The 22,681-nt window shown below is 40.4% G+C and overlaps 4 protein-coding genes across 4 annotated transcripts in view; 2 read left to right on the top strand and 2 right to left on the bottom strand.

Moving 5' to 3' along the window:
* The window catches only part of dnajc5aa (DnaJ (Hsp40) homolog, subfamily C, member 5aa), a 118,299-nt gene that overhangs the window by 33,470 nt on the left and 62,148 nt on the right, over positions 1-22,681 (top strand). The gene's annotated exons all lie outside the window — the stretch shown is intronic.
* On the top strand, positions 625-6,357 carry LOC144202639 (carboxy-terminal domain RNA polymerase II polypeptide A small phosphatase 2-like). The gene is made up of 7 exons (XM_077725505.1): positions 625-1,146; positions 2,845-2,999; positions 4,107-4,208; positions 4,590-4,646; positions 5,605-5,697; positions 5,776-5,961; positions 6,033-6,357. Exons 1-7 carry the CDS (start codon positions 1,086-1,088, stop codon positions 6,156-6,158), a joined length of 780 nt encoding a protein of 259 aa, XP_077581631.1. The 5' UTR covers positions 625-1,085; the 3' UTR covers positions 6,159-6,357.
* LOC144201536 (DNA (cytosine-5)-methyltransferase 3C-like) lies at positions 8,266-18,212 on the bottom strand. The gene is made up of 24 exons (XM_077724254.1): positions 18,093-18,212; positions 17,079-17,144; positions 16,524-16,651; positions 16,314-16,459; positions 15,995-16,219; positions 15,533-15,668; positions 15,409-15,464; positions 14,819-14,878; positions 14,599-14,748; positions 13,954-14,061; positions 13,494-13,623; positions 13,323-13,433; positions 12,635-12,679; positions 12,345-12,424; positions 12,120-12,232; positions 11,173-11,356; positions 10,153-10,237; positions 9,926-10,071; positions 9,757-9,847; positions 9,527-9,675; positions 9,374-9,459; positions 9,239-9,308; positions 9,064-9,179; positions 8,266-8,992 (listed from the first exon to the last, which is right to left on the bottom strand). The coding sequence occupies exons 2-24, from the start codon at positions 17,084-17,086 to the stop codon at positions 8,845-8,847; spliced, it is 2,571 nt and encodes an 856-aa protein (XP_077580380.1). The 5' UTR covers positions 17,087-17,144; positions 18,093-18,212; the 3' UTR covers positions 8,266-8,844.
* hsd17b10 (hydroxysteroid (17-beta) dehydrogenase 10) lies at positions 18,836-21,886 on the bottom strand. Its single transcript, XM_077719820.1, has 6 exons — positions 21,732-21,886; positions 20,686-20,850; positions 20,453-20,617; positions 19,673-19,801; positions 19,498-19,606; positions 18,836-19,069 (listed from the first exon to the last, which is right to left on the bottom strand). The coding sequence occupies exons 1-6, from the start codon at positions 21,753-21,755 to the stop codon at positions 18,879-18,881; spliced, it is 783 nt and encodes a 260-aa protein (XP_077575946.1). The 5' UTR covers positions 21,756-21,886; the 3' UTR covers positions 18,836-18,878.

The following is a 22,681-nucleotide window of genomic DNA, read 5'->3' as shown; positions in this document are numbered from 1 at the left end:
TTTTTGCAGTTTTTTGGGCAAACTGACAAATTTGGTTGTTTTTTGGGAGATTGTGAGTCTTCTTTTTGATGTTTTTTGTTTATTTTAAGTTTTTTATCATTTTGAAAAAGATTTTTTTGGTTTTGATGCTAATTTGTGAGGTCAGTTTGAGGAAATGTGCTTATTTTTGTTGCGTTGTTGTCATTTTTTTGGATTGTTTTTGGATCTTTTTTTCTGTTCGGGTAATTTTTTTTAGATTTTGGGTGAATTATTTTTTTTCTTGTGGCTTTTCTTTTTGGGGGTGATTTGTTTTGCAAATTTTGGTTTTTTTTGGTGTTGAATTTCTTGTTTTTCTTGCTCATTTAGGGTGAAACAATCGGCATGTTTTGGTTGTTTTTTATATTGGGATATTTTGTCACTCTATGGTGTATTTATTTTAATAAAAAATAAATCTCAGGAGTTTTGTTTTGCAAGTACGGCAAAAAAACAACAACCAAAAAAACATGTCTGTCTGTCACTCACTCGGGAATGCGGCGCGTGCAACACTGGTAGGAATGCCTCAACCACGCCCCCCTCGCCACGCCTCGCCCAATCAGAGACGGTGGTCGGTTTCAGGGCACCCGCCGAGCGCCCGCCGTAGAAAAACAACGCGTCGCCTGGTCGAGTAAAAACCAAATGAACGACTTTTAGCTTCCGGTGTGCGTTTTGGACGCTCGGCCGAAGCGTCCCGCCAAATTTCCCGCTTCCAGGTGACCGTTTTAAGCGGCCCCGGGCGACCTTGTTTATGTGTAGTAAAGGCGCGGGGGCGCCTTGAAACCGGCCGCGCTTGCCCCATTTCCTCGCTTGTTTTCCTTCGTGCTCCGTCCGTCGCGGATTCTCTCTCCGTGTCGTCGTCGTCGAGTGAGAAAGGATTGGACGACTTTGGACGGAGCGACTGGTCGCCAACGAGTCGGAGAGAACGACCGGAAAGCCGGGGAAGGCGACAGGGCGACGACATTTGGACGGCTCGGGGAGAAGAGCAACCCAGAAAAAGCAAAGCTAATGACGGGAGCACGTCAGCGGCCGCGGATAGGATTTGAGGATTCTCGGGGTTCCGGACTTGTCCGATGGAAAGTTCTATCATCACCCAAGTGTGTAAAGAAGACGTCCAAGTGGGCCTCAAAACAGGTGAGCTAGCTTCAAAGTGTACACGACGACGACCACCAAAAAAAGTGCTTTCGTTCGCTTTCGTTGGCCGCCATGGAGAGCGCCAGGGGGACGAAGGAAGTACGTCCGCTTTCAAAATAAACATTTTTTCGTCTTTATTTGGTGGTTTGATAGGGCTTTTCAAGGCATTTCGGTCGTGGGCGGAAGTGGAGTTGGTTTGAATTTGGAGGGAAGCGAAGCTGACTTGACGCTAACTTGACACATTGATTATTAGCATTTCCGAAGCAAAAATACATCAACATAGCTCCCTTTTTAAAAATTAATACATGCATTTCATTAGCGGTGATTGACGTTTGAGCCATTTGAAGAGTCGTTAAAAATAAAAAAAGAGCACTTTTAATAGTCCGAATCACAGAAACGTCGAGTTAGTCCATCAATGAGTTAAATGACAGCGATTTACATTTGAACTTGAGTACTAACAAACACCATTTTATATTTCCCATTCACTTTACAATACCGTAAGATAACTTTGAAATGATAAAAAAGTAACTTTGTACTTCAAAGTAATTGAATTTGCCAATTTAATGTGGAAGAAAACAACCTTTGTGTTCAACTTGTTGGATTTCAAATGACGTCATGAGGTTTTTGGAGTTTTTTGAGATGTATTTTGGGGGGCTCGCGGGCCGTTTTGGGGCAAAACAACAAGCTCGTTTGGAGCACTTGGGGGGGCTCAAAAAGGGGGCTTCCGTGTTGTTTACATAACACTGGCACAAATCACGCTGCTGTTAGAAAATGGGATTTTTGCGGGTGTATTTTTTTGTTTAGTTGGTTTAAAAAATGGGGGTGTATTATTTTTTTAGATGTTTTATTTATTTCTAAGTTTTGGGGGTGTAACATTTATTAATTTTTGCTTTTTGGGGGGTATATTAGTTATTTATTTTAATTTATTTGGATGTTTTATTTATTTTTTGGGAGGTGTATCATTTATTTATTGTTTGAATTTTTAGGGGTTGTATTTATCTATTTTTTTAGAATTTGTGGGTTGTTTTATTTATTCGTAATTTTTTGGGGATGTATTATTTATTATAATTTGTTATTTTTTTGGGTGTGTTTTGTTTATTTTTAGGGGCTGTTTTATTTATTTTTAAATTTTGGGGGGCTGTATTATTTATTTAATAGTTGTTATTTTTGGGTGTGTTGTGTTTACTTTTAATGTTTTTGCGTTATTTATTTCTTATTTTTTTAACTTTTTAAAATTATTTATTTAATTTTAGGGGGTGTATTATTTATTTATTTAATTTTAGGCGGTGTATTATTTTTGTATGTTATTATTTTTGGTGGGGTTTATTTTTTATGTATTTATTAAAACTATATATATATATATATATATATTTAGCCGTCTGGATAGCAGAATGCTAAATAGAACCACGTGGACACCTAGTCCAAATTTTGTCCGTCTGCCCCGTGATAGGTTAGCTGCCGATTTAGGGCGTCCTCCGCCAGGTGCTCATACTGAGTGGTTTCCGGCACCCCCGCGACCCTCGCGAGGGTAAGCGGTTGGGAAAAGGACGGTAGAAAATCGATTGCGATCGATAAAATGGTTTTGACGATCAACAGCTAATCAATGGCTTCTAGCTCGAGGTTATTTAGCCTACAATTAGCTTAGCCTAGCATAGATTAGGAATTGATGTCACATTGATCAACTATGATATTTTTCAGGGGTGCCGAGCCCGAGGCCAAAGCGCTGGTCTCTGAAGCAGCCGCGGCGGAGTTGCGACCTCTTGGGGGCGCTCTTCTGCTGCCTCCGACCTCAAGATGGCGCCAAGCCCGCGCCCTCGCCGCCGCCACCGCCGGAAAACGACGCTCTCGTCAAGGTAAGCGCCAACGTCGCCATCCGAGCATTTCCTCTTCCTGTTCCTTGTGACTAACTTCCAGTTGACTTTGGGCTCTCCCACTGTTATTTTTGGGCTACTTCCTGTTGATAATGGGGCACTTCCTGTTGTGTTTGGGTCACTTGCCCTTGTTTTTGCTTGTCGAGTAATGAATCTAATCGCTAATTGAAAAATACCGCAATACCTTGAGATACGAGCTGAATGCGTTCAATGTTGATGTACTCGTATCTCAAATCAACGTTTCCCATAGAAAATAACTGAATCCGTTCCCACCCTCGGAAAAAAACCTACCAAAAATAGGGCATTTGATTAGATTAGATAACTTTATTTATCCCGTATTCAGGAAATTTCATTGAGGGTGACAATACAGACGCAAAAAAATTACAATTTCGACATAAACAACTAATAAATAAGTTAATAAAAAATATATATTTTAATCAATACATAAATAAATAAGCATGTTGCTGAAAAATCTATATACACATACTATATATATAGTAAATATTAAATTTAAATGATAAAAAGAGATTAAAACAATAATAATACATGAAAAATAAATAAAAAACATGTTTTGAATGGTTTCTCCCTTTAAAAAATAAAATAAAAAACATAAAATAAATTTAAAAAAAATATTACAATGCAAAGACTTTTTGAATGACTTTTCCCTTTTAAAAATCCAAAACATGAAATATTCCAATGTTTCTCCTCCTTCCATATTCAAAGAAGCCCCTCCCTCTCACCTCTGGTGACGTATAGTCCTAGACTACTTGCAAAGCACCACCTAGCGGCCGTATCCTGTATGTCCAATTGAGGCAATAAAAATGTGCTGGGAATTTTCCTCCTATCTCAACTTTTTCATATATTTTGTCCTGGTAATACTGTGATTGCCACTTCTAAGTTGACCAATGAGGGACTATTGCTCACTTAATATTAATTTACAAGCCACTTCTTGTTGATTTTAGCCTACTTTCAGCTCACTTTTTCCCCTTTTAGAGTCGTTCCTTCTTGAATTTTGGGGGCTTTACGCCCCCATTGAAATATGTTCTTTTAATAATAATGATTATTATTATTATTATTATTATTCCCCAGCTACCCCAGAGAAGCCTTTTACCCGAGGTGACGCCCGAAGACCGCGGCAAAATCTGCGCCGTCATCGACCTGGACGAGACGTTGGTGCACAGCTCCTTTAAGGTCATATATATATATATATATATATTTTTTTGGGTCATGTTTTATAATGTTTTATTTTTTATTCATTATTTTTTATTCATTTATTCATTATTTTGTATTTTTTATTCATTTTTATTTTTTATTCATTACCATTTTTTATTCATTATTTTTTATTTATTTTTTGCCCAGACACGCCCACTTTTTTAAAAATCTGGCGCCATTCCTGTTAATTTTAGTTCTTTTTCTGGTCATATATATGATTTTTTTGCTCATGTTTTGTAGTTTTATTTTTTGCCCGGATACGCCCACTTTTTAATTCTGGCGCCATCCTTGTCATTTTTTATATATACATTTTTTTTGGTCATGTTTTGTAACGTTTTTTTGTTGTTGTTTTGCCCACAGCCAATCAGCAACGCCGATTTCATCGTGCCGGTGGAAATCGAGGGAAGCACGCATCAGGTAATTAAAAGAAATACGAAAAAAACTAATAATTGTGTGTGGGAGGGAAATATTACCCTCTGCCGACCAGACGTGGAATTACAGGCCTTTGCCCGCTTCAAGTAATCCAGGATAGGCTGTTTTAAACACCGACGCGGCCTATTCTCGATTGCTTGTTTCGGGAAGGGGCCATTGGCGCCCAGAAAAAGAGGAGGAGGAGGAGCCTCTATCGTGACTTTACGGTACAGGTGTCCAAGTGGCGGCCCGGGGGCCAAATGTGGCCCGAGAAAGTCACCTGACTTTCTGTTTTAGAATCAAATTCAAATGAAGAGTATAAATAGTTATTATATTTCCGGATTTTTCCCTTTTTAAATCAATCATTGAAAAATTAAAAAAAAAATAGTTCAAAAAACATTTTTTAAAATCTAAAAAAAACATATAAAAGCTGAAATAAACCAATATTCAGGGATTTTAATCCACTTTGAATCCAGAATTGTCATTTTTAATCATTTTTTTCTGTGTTTTTAGTTCAAAAGTCATTTTCTATAAAAAATCTAAATATATCTAAAATGGTCCAATTCGTATTACATTTTTAAAAATCCTGATTTTCCCCTTTTAAATCCATAATTGTCATTTTTTAGTATTTTTTTCAGTTTTTAGTTCAAAAATCATTTACTAAAATCTAAAAATATTATTAAAAAAGCTAAAATAAACATTGTTTTTAGATCTATAAAAAACGGATTTTTCAGGGCTTTTAATCCACTTCTTTTAATCATAATTGTAATTTTTTGATCCATTTTTCTTTGTTTTTAGTTCAAAAATCATTATGTAAAATCTAAAAATATTTTTTTAAAAATGCTAAAATAAACATTGTTTTAGATCTATAAAAAAACTGATCTTTCAGGATTTTTAGTCCACTTCTTTTGCTTAAATATGCGATGTAAAATGGTGTGTGCGCCCTCTGGTGGTGAAAACGCAGGTGTACGTGCTGAAGCGTCCTTACGTGGACCAGTTCCTCCTCCGGATGGGACAACTCTTTGAGTGCGTGCTCTTTACTGCCAGTTTAGCCAAGGTGGGTTGTGTCTCCGCCTCTTTCTCCGCCTCCACCGTCCATCTCCACCCATCTGAAACCCCGCCTCCTCTCCCACAGTACGCCGAACCGGTGACCGACCTCCTGGACCGCCACGGGGCCTTCCGCGCCAGGCTCTTCCGCGAGTCCTGCGTCTTCCACCGGGGGTGCTATGTCAAAGACCTGAGCCTGCTGGGGCGGGACCTCCGCAAGACCCTCATTTTGGACAACTCGCCCGCCTCCTACGTCTTTCACCCCGACAACGCGGTGAGTGGCCGTAAAATCGAACCCCCCAGGGTCCACGTCTCCCTGACCTCGCTCCGGCACCCCCCTCTCAGGTCCCGGTGGTGTCGTGGTTCGACGACGCGGACGACGCCGAGTTGCTCCGCCTTCTTCCCGTCCTGGAAGAACTGAGCCGGGCGGAGGACGTTTATGATAGGTTGGAACATGTGGGCGGAGCTTGAGCGTCGTTTTTCGGAAGTCAATGGACAGCTAATTTTTTTATCAACTTTTTTTGTTCTCCATGGAAATCTATTGGCGTTTTTTTGATTGTAAAACGTTAATTGACGCACCCTCGTTTTTTGTTCCCTGCACTTTTTCTGACATGAAATCCATCTATGAATTCATAATTCTGCCAAAATCACCCAAAGTGAACAAAAACTAGCTGAAAAATGCCTTAAGAGCATCAGTAAATTTTGTTCACCGTACTTTCTCGCATATAAGCCGCCTCCACGTATAAGCCACATCTTTAAAATGGTTGAATTTGACAATTTCCCTCGTATAAGCCACCCAAAATTTTTACCTCAAGCAAAAATAGCTGAAAATATGCCTTAAAATCATCAAAAATGACGTTTACCGTGTTTTTTTGCGTATTAGCCGCCACCTCGAATAAGCCACACCCTTAAAATAATTAAATTTGATAATTTCTCTCGTATAAGCCGCCCCCAATTTTTATACAAATGTTACTTTGAAGGCAAAATCTTAAGAAAATCAAATCGCACTATTCCAAAAAGGAAGTCATGTGACCAGTGCAAACAGGAAGTTTGTCATCCCTCGGTAAAATGGCAGTTTTTGCACCTTTTATGCAAGATACGCCTTATTTTTTTGTTGAATTTCATTCAAAAACGTCAAAAAAAATGTTAAGCGTTTTAGCTGTTTATATTTTGCGGTTTGTCAACTGTAATTTATCCGCCTTCCGCCATTTTTTTTCAGTGACAAATACGGCCTATATGCGAAAAATAACGGTAAATGAACAGGAAGTGACCCAAAAAGAAGGTCAGAGTTTAGACAAACAAGAGATGCTAGTGTGCCTTTTGCCTAAGCTGTCAACCCGCCATGCCAAAATTGGCCAAAATTCAATAGAAAATTGAAAAAAAAAAAAAATTATCATTTTTTTTGGACTGTTTATCCAACACAAGTGCTGCGAGGGTGCCGTCAATGATCCCCGCAAACGACCAGGACGCCCCAAAACTGGATTTTGCCTTTCTATGGAATTTTGTACGTTTTTATAGACTATTTTTGGACATTTTTTGCTCTATTTTAGTTTTTTGTTTTTGCGAATCATAAACTGTCGAATAATCCTCATTAATTTTTCACAAGTGCCTCGAATTTTGTCTTAAAATGGATGAAGTTTTGGGACAGCTTCAACAAACTTTTTGATTGCAATCGTACATTTTTTTGGTTGAAATTCGTGTGAACTCAATAAGGGAAATCAGAGGTGACAATCTAGTCAAGTTTTTTTTTTACAATTTTTGTTACGCATTGTCTTTTCAAATCATTTTGTCATATTTGACCCCCCAAAAAAGATGAAGGTGCTACCAATTTTTTGGGTAAAAAAAAAATAAAAATGGGTTCTATTTTCCTGGACTTGAGAGTTTTTATCACAGAATGAGTTTTCTGCCACTCATAGTCAGATGCTAAAACGTCTAACTATGTCGTTTTTAACAAAAATAGCCTTACTAGACTGTCGTTTTCAACACAAAAACCTTACTATACTTTGTCGTTTTTGACACGCAAAGCCTTACTATACTGTCGTCTTTTGAATCTAAAAGCCTTACTATCTATGTCGTTTTTAACAGAAACGCCTTACTATACTATGTCGTTTTCAACAAAAAAGCCTTCCTATACCATGTCGTTTTTTTGCGATAAAAAACCTTACTATACTATGTCGTTTTTTTTTGCGATAAAAAGCCTTACTATACTGTCGTTTTCAACAAAAACGCCTTGCTATACTATGTTGTTTTCAACAAAAAAGCCTTACTATACTATGTCGTTTTCAACAAAAATGCCCTACTATACGATGTCGTTTTTTTGCGATAAAAAAGCCTTACTATACTATGTCGTTTTTTGAAGTAAAAAGCCTTACTATACTATGTCGTTTTTTTTTTTTGCGATAAAAAAAAGCCTATAATACTATGTCGTTTTTTGCGATAAAAAGCCTTACTATACTATGTCGTTTTTTTTTTTTGCGATAAAAAAAAGCCTATAATACTATGTCGTTTTTTGCGATAAAAAGCCTTACTATATCGTTGAAATAAGTAAGAATTGACCAAAATGAAATAAAATGCAAAATAATAAAAACCTCGTTTATTAAGGAGCAGCAAAATGGAGGGACTTTTGGAATATTTTCCTTTTCACATCATAAAAATAAACATTCAAAACATATTGCCTTTTTTTTCAAGCTTCCTACTTGGTGTTTTTATCCAAAAAAAGAGAAGAAAAACAACAACTATAATTTAAATATGAAAATCAAAGAGTAACAGACATACAAGTGAGGTAGGAACCAAAAACTCTAAAAATGGCTTCCGGCTAATATCCTAAAAATTATAAAGATATTAAAAAGGACATCCGACAGTAGATTGTAGCACCAAACATGATCACATTTGTCCAAATAAAAACATTTAAAAATCTTAAAAACACGTTAAAAATCTTTTTAAAAATTCATTTCGAGGGGAAAGAGTCAAACATTCACTATTTTGCGGGTTTAAAAACAGAAATTAATTGGATGGCCTTCGAGGCGACCAATCGGTTCAAGGCAAGAGTCCCATTGGCCAATGGGAGGAGCCGGTAAGTCAATAGGGCAATTTGGACGTCTATGACCATCTTTTGAGGCATTTTCTCGAAAGAAAGATGCAGTTTTTTTTGGCTTCTTCATTGCGGCTCGCACAGGAAGTAATCTTTGAGTGGCGCCAACAAGTGGCGGATGACGGGAACGCTCCAAGAGCGCCCCAAAACTTTCTGCCGCTGAGTGCGCCCCATGTTGTTGACGTCGGTGTAATGCTTGGGGAATCCAAAGATCCTGAAAACACCGACAAAAGCCCCGTTTTTGACCCAAAAACACTACCAAAAAGTAAAAAAATGTGAACTTACTGTTCCAGTTCGGTACACCAGAGGTAGTCTTCTTTGCCGTTCATGGTGACGGGAAGTCCCACTTTGGTCTGGACCAGAGAATTGGACTTGGTGGTGATGGTTCGGACCTTCTCCAGCTGCAAAAATCAACAAAAATGTAGGACTTTTTGAGGCCACGCCTCCAAAAGAAACCCACCTTAGCCTTGCGCCCCACTTCCAGACAATCCTGGAGAGAAACCTTCTGGTCTTCGGACTTGGACGGAGGTCTGGAAAAAGAGAAAAATGCCGTACATCTTACGTTTTTTCGATTATGTGGGTCTGGCGCCCTCACCTGGTCATTCCCGGTATGTTCCCCCAGAAGTAGCGCGCCCGGTGGGCGGGGCTGACGCGCACGGCGTCCATGATGATGGGATTGCACTGAAACAATGGATTTATTGGGTTAATTTCACCACTGTTGGACATGGGGTGTAGTACCGACACTCACCTCTAGGAAGCGACAAATGTCCTCTTTGTCCCGGACGGTCATGAAGACCACGTTCTCGAAGAGCCAGAAGAAGGGACGCTCGTCTCCGTCTTTGGGTTTTAGCATGCTCAAAATGCGGTAGAATTCAAAGAAGAGTCGTCCGGTGCCCTCTGGGGGAAAAAAAAATAATAATAATAATAATAATAATAATCTGAAAAACCAACCAACGGGAATCGACGAAAAAGACTTACCGAAGAGTCCTTTCCGGAGTGGGTTGACGATGGAAAGGTCGTTGCAGGGGCTTCCGCCGATCAGCAGGTCGAAGGGCCCCCATTGGGCCAGCTGCGGTCGGGGCGAGGAGGCACCGTTTAGGGGAGGAGCCGGCTCCCCCCTCCCTCCCTCCCCGGGCGACCATCTCACGTGTTTCCTGGTGATGCTGCGTACGTCGTTGACGTACTCGATCTGTCCGCCGTGTTTGACCATCCCCACGGCGATGGAGTCCTGGCAGATCTCCGAGGCGATGTAGCGCTCCACCTCGAAGCCCAGCCCCTTCAGGACTAAATAGCCTTGGGGGGGGGGACAAACGTCGACGGGTGGTTACGTAACGACGGCGGCGACCATTCCCGGTTTTTCTTTTCTTTACTTACCCGTGGCGATGCCGTCAAAGAGCGACAGGACCCTGATGGGCCGCCGTTGCTCCGGCAACACGCGCGGGAAAATTCGGTGAGGCTCCTGTCAGGAAAGAGAAGACTAAGAGTCGTTTCTATGACGACGGGAGAAGCTAGCGACTAGCATGTGTCTAACGCTAGCATGCAAGCAAGGGTAGCTTTTTAAAAAAGGCAACTGGAGCAAAATTCAATATGGCTCATGCAAGAGCTACTAGCATGAAGTTAGCTGCTAGCTACTAGCATGAAGCTAGCTACTAGCATGAAGCTAGCTACTTGCACGAAGCTAGCTGCTAGATACTAGCACGAAGCTAGCTGCTAGATACTAGCATGAAGCTAGCCACTAGCACGAAGCTATCTGCTAAATACTAGCATGAAGCTAGCTACTAGCATGAAGCCAGCTACTAGCACGAAGCTAGCTGCTAGATACTAGCATGAAGCTAGCCACTAGCACGATGCTAGCTGCTAAATACTAGCATGAAGCTAGCTACTAACTAGCACAAAGCTAGCTGCTAGATACTAGCATGAAGCTAGCGACTAGCATGAAGCTAGCGACTAGCATGAAGCTAGCGACTAGCATGAAGCTAGCGACTAGCATGAAGCCAGCAACTAGCATGAAGCTAGCAACTATCATCAAGCTAGCAACTATCATCAAGCTAGTGACTAGTATGAGCTAGCTACTAGAATGAAGCTAGCAACCAGCATGAAGCTAGCAAATAGCATGAAACTAGCCACTAGCATACGTTTTTAAAACAGAAGCTAGCAACACTGAAGTAAGAATTGAGTCGCTTCTATGAAAAGATGATACGCTAGTGGCTAGCATAAATGTTACGCTAGCACGCAACCTGGGGTAGGTTTTAAAAAAAGGTAACTGGAGGAAAACTGCGGACGGTGGCACACTAAAATAATAACACAACAACATGATACGCTAGCTGCTAGCATGAGGCTAATGCTAGCACACAAGCTAAAGTGAGTAGCGCTTTTGTCTTAGGTTTGACTCACAAAGTGCGTGGCGCTGCTGTTAGCAAAAAAGTTTTGTATCTTGGCGGTCCAGTCGGGCCGGAGGCGGAGCCTCCCCCGGCACTGATCCGGTTGGCAGACGTAGCAGCTCCACGGGTCCTGCTCTTTCACCCCCCCAAAGGTTCCCTTCCCCACCAGGATCTCCAGGCACTCTTTACAGAAACACCTAAAACAAACAAGTTTATGGTCTGTATCCGCGCAAAATGGATTTAATAGATGAAAAATCGTATTCTGAGAGGGGGAAAATGGAAAAGTTGAGGATTTGAGCCATAGGTGTCCAAGTGGCGGCCCGCGGGCAAAATGTGGACCGCCGCGTCATTTTGTGCGGCCCGAGAAAGTCAAACATGAGTTTTTAATTTAGGATCAAATTAAAATGAAGCGTATAGATGGATATTAAATTTAAGGATTGTACCTCTTTTAAATCAATCATTGCCATTTTTTAAATCCATTTTTTCTGTGTTTTTAGTTCAAAAATCATTTTGTAAAATCTAAAATTATATTTTAAAAATTCTCAGATAAACAATATTTTAGATCTATAAAAATGGAATATTCAGGGTTTGTAATCCATAATTGTCATTTTTTAATCTTTTTTTCATTTTTTTTAGTTAAAAAAATATTTTTGTAAAATCTAAAAAAATCTCAAATAAACATTGTTTAAGATCTATAAAAAAATAATAATTACTAAAATATAATGATTATTTAGGGTTTTTAATCCATAATTGTTATTTTTGAATCAATTTTTTCTCCATTTTAGGTAAAAAATAATTTATAATAAAAATATATTTTAAAAAAAGCTCAGATAAACATTGTTTAAGATCTATAAAAAATTAATATTTAGGGATTTTAATACATTTATATAAAAAAATGGTCCGACCCACGTGAAACATTAAAACAGCGTAATAATGTATAAAAATCCTCAATTTTGGTACCTGCAACAACTGGCGTTGGCGCACAGGATGAGTTGCGCTCCCCCGCAACACACGGTGCAATACGACTGGTAGCCATCTTCGTCAAAGCGGTACAGCGTTTCCGTCACGTTGTCCTGTCGCAAAAACAACAACAACAGCAATTCTCACAATATTCTCACAATCCCAATATTTAAATAACTCCCTTGTCCAATCCAAGTTTTATAATTAAATGCACAATTTTGTCACCTTGCATTTGACGCAAAGTCCGCCTTCAAAAAGGGGGTGCTGGATGTCCACCTCGGCCACACCGCAAGCCAAACAGCAATCTGAAAAGGACCGCCCCTTTTCCTTAAAACAAGTCTCCGCCCTCTTTTCCCAAACCCAAAAATACCCCCCTTTTTTTTAGCAACATTATGAGATTAAAGTCATATTAGGGGAAGGAAATGGTCAACAGGAACAGGAAGTGGATGGATTTTTAGCAAAATAAAGGTCAGCGTGAACAAAAAAATGGGATTTGGTCGCAAAACGGAACTCACCTTCAATTTTTGTGCTTCGGTCTTTAAGACGCTCGATTAAAATATCTGTAATAAAAAATAAAACATTTTTAAAGTCAAATTTCAAGAAAATCAATAAATTTCATGTTTTTTTTAACATCACTTTTTGGGTTCCCGTTTTTTTTAAGCTGTGTACAAATTTAAAAAAAACTACGACTGAATAGGTACTTGAATGCAACAAATATAGTTGAGATTTAAAAATAAAACATTTTAACACTATTTTTAACAGTTTAATGCTAGTTTTTCATTTTTGTTTTCATTGAAAAATATGTCTGTGTGATATTTAACATTACTTTATGGCTTCCTGTTAGATTTATAATTGTTATACTCCACACACAGATATAATTTTTTTGTACAATGTAAAATATATATATATATATATATATATATATATATAAAAAAACTAAATATATGCTTAAATTTTTAAGTCATTTTTTGCAATGCATTATGGGGGAAGCATTCCAAGAAAAGTGATTTTGATCAAAATATATATTCAATAAAGAAAAAGAAATATTCAACATAATTAAGAAAAAAAGACAGTTTAGACTGCAACAAATATAGTTGAGATTAAAAAAAGAGTTTAACCCTATATTTACCAATTTAACACAGTTTTTTTTAAATTGAAAAACTGTGTACTATTTGTGTAGAATGAACAATTTTTGGGTGTTACCTCTGGTGAAGATGTAGTTGTTTGTGCTGGGCCGGTTTTTGGGCGTGGACCTCTTCTTGACGGGCGGCCGGTAGTCCGACTGTGCCGAGTCCGAATCCACGTCGATGGCGGCTGCAAAAAAGTGCCGGTCAGAAACGATGACCTCGAATCCCCTCCAGGGGGCGCTCTTACCCGGCGTGGCGAATCCGCTGGGTCCGCTGGGCAAAAAGCCATTGAAGGCCCAGTCCAACATCAGTTTCATCTCCTTTTCTTTGTCGCCTTTGGCCTCTTCAAAGGACTTTTCGCAACGCTCGCTGGCATGCTACATGGAATAAAAGACAAGAGATTACTAAAATTGATTAAATTAAGTCGTTTGATTCGAGTTTAAAGTCCCAAAAATGATTTGCTTCATTAAAAGCGATGCTTGTTGGATTTAGTGTTATCGATTTGGGGGAGGAAAAACCGCCCTCTGGTGGACAAAGTGAAAAATACTTAGAACTTTTGTTTACAATGACATTTCAACAGCTTTTAGTACACAATCAAATGTGATAAATAAGATAAAAAAAAGATCATTTAACGCAATAAAAAGACCAAGTTTTTCATTTTTCCACCAAAACAACACCCTCAAGTGGCCAAGTAAAGAATGGCTCACCTCGATGATCTGGTAGATGGCCCGCTTGTAGTCTGGAATGGAGTTGAATGAATTTTGGCAGAAATTCTCCACAAAGTTTCCAAAAGGAAACAAACAATCCGTGCTGATCTGCATTAAAAAAAACACAAAAGAGGACTTTAAATACAGTTTTAAAAGTAGGGGTGATACATTTTGCATTGTTAAAAAAAAGAATGTCCCAAAACAATACCATTTTAAGTGTCGTCGTCATCGCCGTAGCTATTACTGCAATGTATATTTTGACCAGCAGAGGGTGCCCAAGTTACGCTGAATTGTTGAATTTCCCCTTTAAATCGATAATTCCTATTTTGTAATCGATATTTTCTTTGTTTTTAGTTCAAAAATCATTTTGTAAAATCTTAAAATAGCTGAAATAAACATTGTTTAAGATCTACAAAAAACAGAATATTCAGGGCCTTTATTCCAGTTCATTTAATCCATTTATAAACAAAAAAATCAAAATATTATATCTAAAAATTTTGGCTACTTTACCAAGTCATTGTTTCAAAAAAATTAAACACTTTAACATAGTTTTTATCGAAAAGCCAATAACGTTTTTCCTATTATTTTGAAGGTGATAAATGGAGATTTATGGCAGTTTTTCAAAATGTTCGTGCGCGAACCAACCTTGGAGAGGGTGCCGTCGCCGAACCACTCCACCCGGCGAAATCCAGGAGCGGAATACTTGGTTTTCCAAGGGATGATCAAGCCGGGCCACCAGGGGAAGTCCTTGACGCCCCCCCACACCAGTTCGCCGCTCATAAAGCCTTCGCCGTCCTGAGGGAGAAATGGGAGGAGCTAGTTAGCTAGCCCCTCCCCTATTGTCGACACTAGGGGATGGCGTTACCTGGTAGTTGGCTTTTTTTCGTCCCCTGGGTGATTTGTGGCAAGGGACCGGCTTTTCCTCCTGGACAAAAAAAATAAATGATAGTAACAATTAATCAACCAATAAAATCAATTCAACTGCAAGGCAAATCAACCAAAACATTTTTTTAAAATATTTTTTTATTTTAATAAATATTTAAAGTACTATTCTTGCATATACATTTTTTAAATTAATCAAATATATAAACATTTTTTAAATTTATTTTGATACATATATATATTTTTAATTTATATATATTTTAATTATTGCATTTTTTTTTTACTTCCTTCTGATTTTGAGGGAATTCCTGTTGATTTTGGGGGTTTTATGGGTCATTTTAAATTCATTTCGGGCCATTTGCTAATTTAGCGGAATTTCTGGGCCATTCTGACATCACTTCCTGTTCATTCAGGATGATTTCCTGTTGACTTTAGAGGCAGTTTCTGCTCACATTTTCATTCAGTCTTGTTTTTGGGTCACTTTATATTGATTTGGGGTCACTTGCAGATTTATGAGAATTTCTGGGTCACTTCCTGTACATTAAAGAGAGAAAAACTACAAATAAAACCTACCTTGTCGTCCGAGCTATCATCGTTGTCTCCAATGGAGAGGCCTCGCAAGTTTAAGTCTGAGAAAGTAAAGCATTACGTTAAAAAAGTTATTCGCATATAAGCCGTACCCTAGGTCAAGTCTCACCTTTTAATTTGGTGAGGACGACGTGGCACGGCTTTAAACAGCGCAGGCGAAGATCGTCCACGTCGATTTTAGCCAGCGATGTTGTTTTGTGGGCGTCGCTCTCCGTCGAGAGGCTCCCATTGGTCAAAACGCCATTCTTTAAAACAAAACAAAATCACACACGGCACTCAGCTAGCATTCAAAATTCATTCAAAGTTAATTTTTAAGGCATTCAGGCATCCATTTCCTATTGATTTTTGGCATTCAATATCAATTTCCTGTTGATTTGGGGCATTTAAACTCGAATTCCTCCTTCTGGCCCATTTGAAGTTGATTGTGGACAGTTTGAGGTCACTTCCTGTCCAATTTGTGCCAATTTCCCATTGAGTTTGCATCACTTCCTGTCGAATGGACTTTGCTTGGCATCGTCGCTAACGTTAGCGACACCCAGAAGCTAAAAAATACAAGATGTTTTGTTCCTACCTCGCCGCAGGCTTCGTCGCCCTCTCCGGTCTGAGGCTCCGCCTTCTCGCCGTTATCCGGAGACGGCTCGGGCGGTAGATACGGGCGGATGTGGCAATGGTCGCGAGCCCCCGGGGCGTCGTAATCCGGGTCCACCTCGTTGGCCGAGTGGAAGGCTTTGAACCACACCAGCAGATCCAAGTTGACGGCAAAATCGCCTCGGATCAGCTCGTCCAATCGAATCGTCTGAAGGGGGAGAAACACACAATGACAGTGTTGCCACAGTTAATCCCCGCCCCGTATAAACCACACCCTTAGCCACCCACGAGGAAGTGTTTACCTTGGCTATGCGATTGTTGGCAAAGGCCCGTTGGAGGAGTCCAAAGTTATGCCTGCAATCGTGGTCGTCCCGCGCGTCCCACTTGACCAGGCTCAGGTCCAACGAGCCCGGCGCGATGCAGTCCATCAGCTGGCAGTGACACGCCCCTGGGAAAACGGCGTGTTAGCACACCCTAGTGGTCGGCCCGGGTGGATGCGCGGTAACACTCACCCGAAGTGATGTCCTGCACCGTTTGGAAACTCGTCTTCAGCACGGCGTTGAGCCACGATAGCGATCGGGAACTGTCTGTCTCCGGCGCCACCTCGCCCGGGATCACCGTCACTCGTTTGCACATCTTGCTAAAGAGCCACACTCTATGTTACAGGTGTCAAAGTGGCGGCCTGGGGGCCAAATCTGGCCCGACACATCGTTTTTTTGTGGCCCGGAAAAGTCAATCGTGACTTTCTGTTTTAGGATCAAATTAAAATTAAAGATATGGATGTATATTATATTCCCTGATTTCCCCCCCTTTTTTAATCATTTTTTTCAGTTTTTAGTTAAAAAATCATTTTGTAAAATCTACAAATGTATTTTAAAAAGGTAAAATTACCATTGTTTTATATCTTTTCCTGATTTCCCCCCTTTAAAATCAACAATTGTCATTTTTTTAATCACGTTTTCCTGTTTTTAGTTAGAAAAACATTTGGTAAAATCCAAAAATAAAGATTGTATTAGATCTATAAAAAACGGAATATTCAGGGCCATATTATATCTAAAATACCTTACCTCTTCATGACCGCCCCCCGGAAGTCTTCGAAGGTTTGGAAAGACAAATCTTCGGCTCTTTGCCTGCTAATTGAAACAAAAAAAGGCATTTTTCAGTTTTCTCAGTTTAGACTACTTTTTTAAGAGCCTCACAAAACTCACATTAAATTGTACTAATTGGGGAAGATTTTCATGCATTGTATTATTCCGGGATTGAAATCACAAGTCGTTTTGTTGTTTACATAAACGCGACTTTACCAAACTACTTTTGGCGTCATATTTGGACTTTGTAACCATATTAGGAGGAAAACAGTACAAATGAATAGATGCGAGTGCTTATAAGACTTTTGTTTACATTAATTTAACCGTAAATCGTGTTTCTGGGGATGTAAAGACCGATGTACTTTGAAAATGTTATATTTGTGTATAAATATTAAGTAATAATGCAGTACACTGACCAGAAATGTTAAAGTAGGACACATTTTTTAACTTATATGGCAAAAAAACGCTTCCAAGTTTGAATTCCTTCGGTGAATAAACCACATCCAACATGTCGGACGAAATGACGTTTCTCAGTGGCGAGCAAGTGGTTCTCGCGAGCTTTCTGTGTTTATTGCCGCGAATTTCACGCGCCATTCAAAACGAAAGAGATAAAAACGGAGATTTAAAGCCCCATAGTTTACACACTGGGAAACGCCGGCAGCGTGTTTTTAATCTTCACACGCCATTTCATATAAAATGCAACAAAACGAAACAACATTCACTTGTTTACAACTACATTTCCGTGTTATTACACCGATATAATGAATAAGAGCGCGTGTATTTCTATTCAGTGTTAAAAAAGTACTTTTCTCTCAAGCTAACTCGTTAGCTTCCCGTAAGGCGAACTGTTGTTTACACGTGTGCCTGTCGGTCTTTGTCACGGGAAGATAAACTCATCACTTGGGAAACAAAACAAACCACTGGCACGACTGTGCACGCGTAGTAATGTTTGCAAAGTTATGTAACGATAAGAGAAGAAAAAGTTAGTGGTACCTGAGTTTTTCAGGCTATTTTGTCGACACCTCTTCGAGCCCGCAAATTTTCGGCCGAGTGCACTTTCGGGGGGGCCTAGCATGTGACGTCATCAGCGGAAAGGAGTGTGGTGGATAGCTGACAGGGCGGAGCTTCCAGCTAGCTAGCTGACGTCACGTAACGCTAGCTTTCGAGTTAAGCGATACTTGATTGGAAAATCCTGTGTAATGGAAGGAAAGTGTGTTAAAGTTATTAAATGTTCATTAAAATTAATTAATCAGCAATACGCGGACTCAATTACTGCTCAAAAAGTTTGATTTTGGGGCATTTTTAGAAACCACGAGTTGATTTGGGATCACTAGCTATTTGGGCTACTTACGAGTGTCTTTGTGAAAATTTGGGTCACTTCTTGTACTTTTGAGACCAGATTTAGGGAATTTTCATGACTTTCTGATGGTTTACTGTCACTTCCTGTAGACTTTGGGGGTATTTCATGGTCATTTCTTGTCAATTTTGGATTTTTTAATGTTGATATTGGTCATGTCAGGTCACTTCTTGTAGAAGTCAGGCATCATGTCGTCATTTCCTGTACTTCATGGACCGTTTTCCGTTGATTTGAGGACGATTTTTAGGCCAACTCTATTTTTTGGTTCAAAATGGTGTCATTTTGATCCAAATATCAAGGATGTGTACGTTTTTGCCAAAAAACGTATGCTAACTTTTACGCTTATTATTGATGTGGGACAAAAAGGGGTGGGGTCAACTCTGTTGAAAAGGACTTTATTGCAAAATCCACAAAAAGACGCCTCAGGGCTGCATTCGAATGGCGCCGTCCAATCGGATCACCTCGCCGTTGATCATGGGGTTCTCGGCCAGCGACGTCACCAAGTGGGCGAACTCGGCGGGGTCTCCCAGCCGCGACGGGAAGGGCACTTGGCGAGCCAGGAAGGAGCGCACCTTTTCCGGGAGCCCGGCCAAAAGCGGCGTGGAAAACAAGCCTGAGGGAGGGAGGGGCTTCCGTAAGTCGTGGGCTCACGCTGACAACCATCAGCGTCCAATCCCTTTCAAGTGGAAGGGCGGCATGAACGTGGCCTTCCATTTCCAAGGGATTGGACTCCAGGAGCCGAAATACTCATTCTGATTGACTGCAGAAGCATGTCGAGACCCTTCCTCGCCCCTACCAAGATGGCCGCCAGCCTGAGACTGGGTTGATCAGGTAAAAGGGTGTCCATGTTGGTAGGGGCAAACTTCCCATTAACATCAATGCATTGACATTCAAATCAAGCCATGTTTAGAGAATTTTTAGTTCAAAAATAATTTTGTAAAATCTAAAAATATTTGAAAAAATCTAAATAAAGTTTTAGATCTATTAAAAAACAGAATTATCAGGGCTTTTAATCCAGTTCTTATGTGTGTGAGACCAAACCTGGAGCAATGGTGACCACCCTGATGCCCACGGGCGCCAAATCTCGTGCGATGGGAAGCGTCATGCCCACGATGCCACCTTTAGATGCTGAATACGCCGCTTGTCCCACCTGCGTGCAAAAAATGGCGGCGTCAAGTCGGCCCGCCCGCCAAGAAGGTCCGCAACTTGGACCCACCTGCCCGTCGAAGGCGGCCACGCTGGCCGTGTTGACGATGCACCCGCGGTGGCCATCGGCATCTGCCTCGTTTTTGGCCATGGCGCCTGCCGCCAGCCGGATCACGTTGAAGGTCCCCGCAATGTTGACCTTTAATACATAAATACATACATATATTATTCGAGCACTTATTTTTCTTATTGATCAAATATATAAACATTTTTTAATGTATTTTAATACATATTCATATATATTATTTGCATTATTTTTTTTACTTCCTGCTGATTTTGAGGGATTTTTAGGTCACTTCCTGTTGATTTTGGAGGTTTTCTGGGTCACTTGTAATTCTAGGCCATTCTGGCATCACTTCCTGTTCGTTCTGGATTACTTCCTGTTGATTTTGGGGGGTTTTCTGGGTAACTTGCTAATTTATCCAATTTTCTGGGACACCTGTAAATTTTGGAGCATTCTGACGTCACTTCCTGTTAGTTCTGGATCACTTCCTGTTGATTTTGTTTTTTTGGGGGGTACTTTATATTAATTTCAGGTCATTTGCTAATTTAAGAGAATTTTTGAATCACTTGTAAATTTTGGGCCATTCTGGCATCACTTCCTGTTGATTTTGGGGATTTTCTGGGCCACTTTATATTAATTTTGTGTCACTTGCTAACTTTAACTAACTTTCTGGGACACTTGTACATTTTGGGTCATTCTGACATCACTTCCTGATCGATCTGGATCACATCCTGTTGATTTTGGTCTTTTTCTGGGTGATTTGCTAATTTAGCTTCCTTTACTCACATTAATGACACGCTGGAAATCCTCCAGACTGTGCGGGACGTCCTTCTTAAAGTTGTACGTCTTGACGGCCACGGCCACGCCGGCGCAGTTGACGGCCAGGTCCAGTCGGCCAAACTTTTGTCGCGCCAACTCCACCGCCGAGCGCACGTCCGCCTCCGACGTCACCTGCGGGAGGCGCCACCGTCACGTCTCCGTTTTCGGAAGCGGAGGGCCCAGGCGGGGGCGCTACTTGCGTCGGCCGGCGCGAAGGCGCATCGGTCGCCCAGACTGGTCGCCAGCGCCGCTCCCTCGGAGGACGGCAGGTCCAGGATGACGGCGGCCGCCCCGCATCGCAGAAGACGTTCCACGGTGGCCCGGCCCAGTCCCGAGGCGCCGCCCGTCACCAGGCCCACCGCGCCCTGCCCCGAGAAAATGTCAACAAAACAACGTTCAAAATATTTTTAGGGAAGACAAGACAGAAAGCTGTGGGAAAATTAGCAAAAAAAAGCTTTTAAAAGGCAGGAACATCATCATCAGGGACCCATACCAACCAAAACAACGTTCAAAAATAGTATGGAAGACAAGACAGAAAACTGACAAAATTAACAAAAAAAGCTTTTAAAGAAAGAAAAAGGATATCAAGAGAGAAAAAGTTGAGGAAAATGATTACAAAAAGAAAAGAGAAAGAGCAAAGGATGCGGTTTTGGGATTGGGGTGAGCCTGCCCCTTGTGGTAAATTTTGGAATCACCCGAGCAGAAATTCTTAAGCATTTTGTAATCATGCATTCAAAATGACGAGATTTCATTAATTAGTTTTTTCCCTGCTTCTTTAAAATCAACATTTCGTGTTATTATATCTATTCAATTACATTCAAACCCCCCTACATTAATAATCATAAAACCATAATTTACGATAATGTAAAATCAAAAGTTCATGTCAACAAGGCAATATACTTCAAACTGAGTTAAATGTGGCCTAAAAAAAGAGCATCATTGTACAGGCAAATCCTTCCAAATATACTGTATCATGGCAAATATATGTTTTTGTTCACATCTAGCAGGACATTCACTACCTTAAGAAGTTTAGGTTGAATGGAGAGAGCTTGTGACAACATCGAAACTAGCTAACTAGCCGAGGGTCGCCATGACCGCAGGAAAAGCGCCCAAAGTGGCGCAAAAGTGAGTGCCCAAACATTAGCTAAGCGACATAAAAAAAAGCGCTAATTGACGTTATCATCGAAGACACGCCGAAGAAGGGCAATTAAAGCCAATTTCGTTCTCTTTCATTCGCTTTCCTCACCTTGAGACACCGTATGTTCGCCATGTTGGATCCGAGGCGGCAGTGACGTCAACACCCAGAGATCCTGTAGTGTGGAGAGATGCATCACGACCGCGTCAAGTGTTTTATGTTTCGTTCTTCCGACTATGTGTTTGGGTTTTTTGCCTGTGGGGATATAAGTTCAAAATAAAAACATTTAAGTTTTAAATACAGGTTGAATGTATCATGGTTATCGCCAGGAAAAAATCCATTAAGACGAGAAATTCCGCTTTTTTCGCCGATATGAGACGCCGTCTTGCGATCTCTGCGCATGCGCTGATTCTTAAGCACAGCCTGACCGATTTCTTAAAGTGACAGACTCCAAATTAACCTGAGTTGTACTTTGGGGTACACAAAAATACCCTAAAATTGTCAAAAATGACCTGGAAATTCCCAAAAATGATCTGGATGTGACGACGACCCCAGCATCTGTCTTCTAACCCAGAATACAGAAAAAGTGGTCAAACATTCCAAATTTGCAATAATGACGTCCTATTGACAAGTAAAAGTGGCCTTCACACATTTTTGAAGCTGAATATTTATTTAACTTATAGTGATGAAGATTGAACAGAAAAAGAGAAGATTTCTATTTGATAATTGAACCGGGGGTGGAAGATTTGGCCCCCGGGCCGCCACTTTGACACCTGTAACCTAACAAATTCTTCGATCTGGCCACAAATTGGATTTACAAGTCCCCAAATTCTTGACATGTGTACAAAGAAGCATCATAAGCCCTAAATGTGGCAGGAAGTGAGGTTGGATGGATAGATCCAAGATGGCGGTGCGCACGGGTGCAGTGGCTGGCTCTAATGCTCCCCAGTTTGGTGTTATAGATTTGGTCATACGCAGTTTCTGGGTATGATGACAATTAGGCTTTTGTCCAGTCAATGATGATGACAAAGCCTATGTCATATTATTATTATTATTATTAT

This window comes from Stigmatopora nigra, chromosome 1, assembly GCF_051989575.1.
Source record: "Stigmatopora nigra isolate UIUO_SnigA chromosome 1, RoL_Snig_1.1, whole genome shotgun sequence".
NCBI lineage: Eukaryota > Metazoa > Chordata > Actinopteri > Syngnathiformes > Syngnathidae > Stigmatopora > Stigmatopora nigra.
The sequence above is the reverse complement of the archived record's forward strand: the minus strand, read 5'-3'. Positions and strand labels throughout refer to the sequence as shown.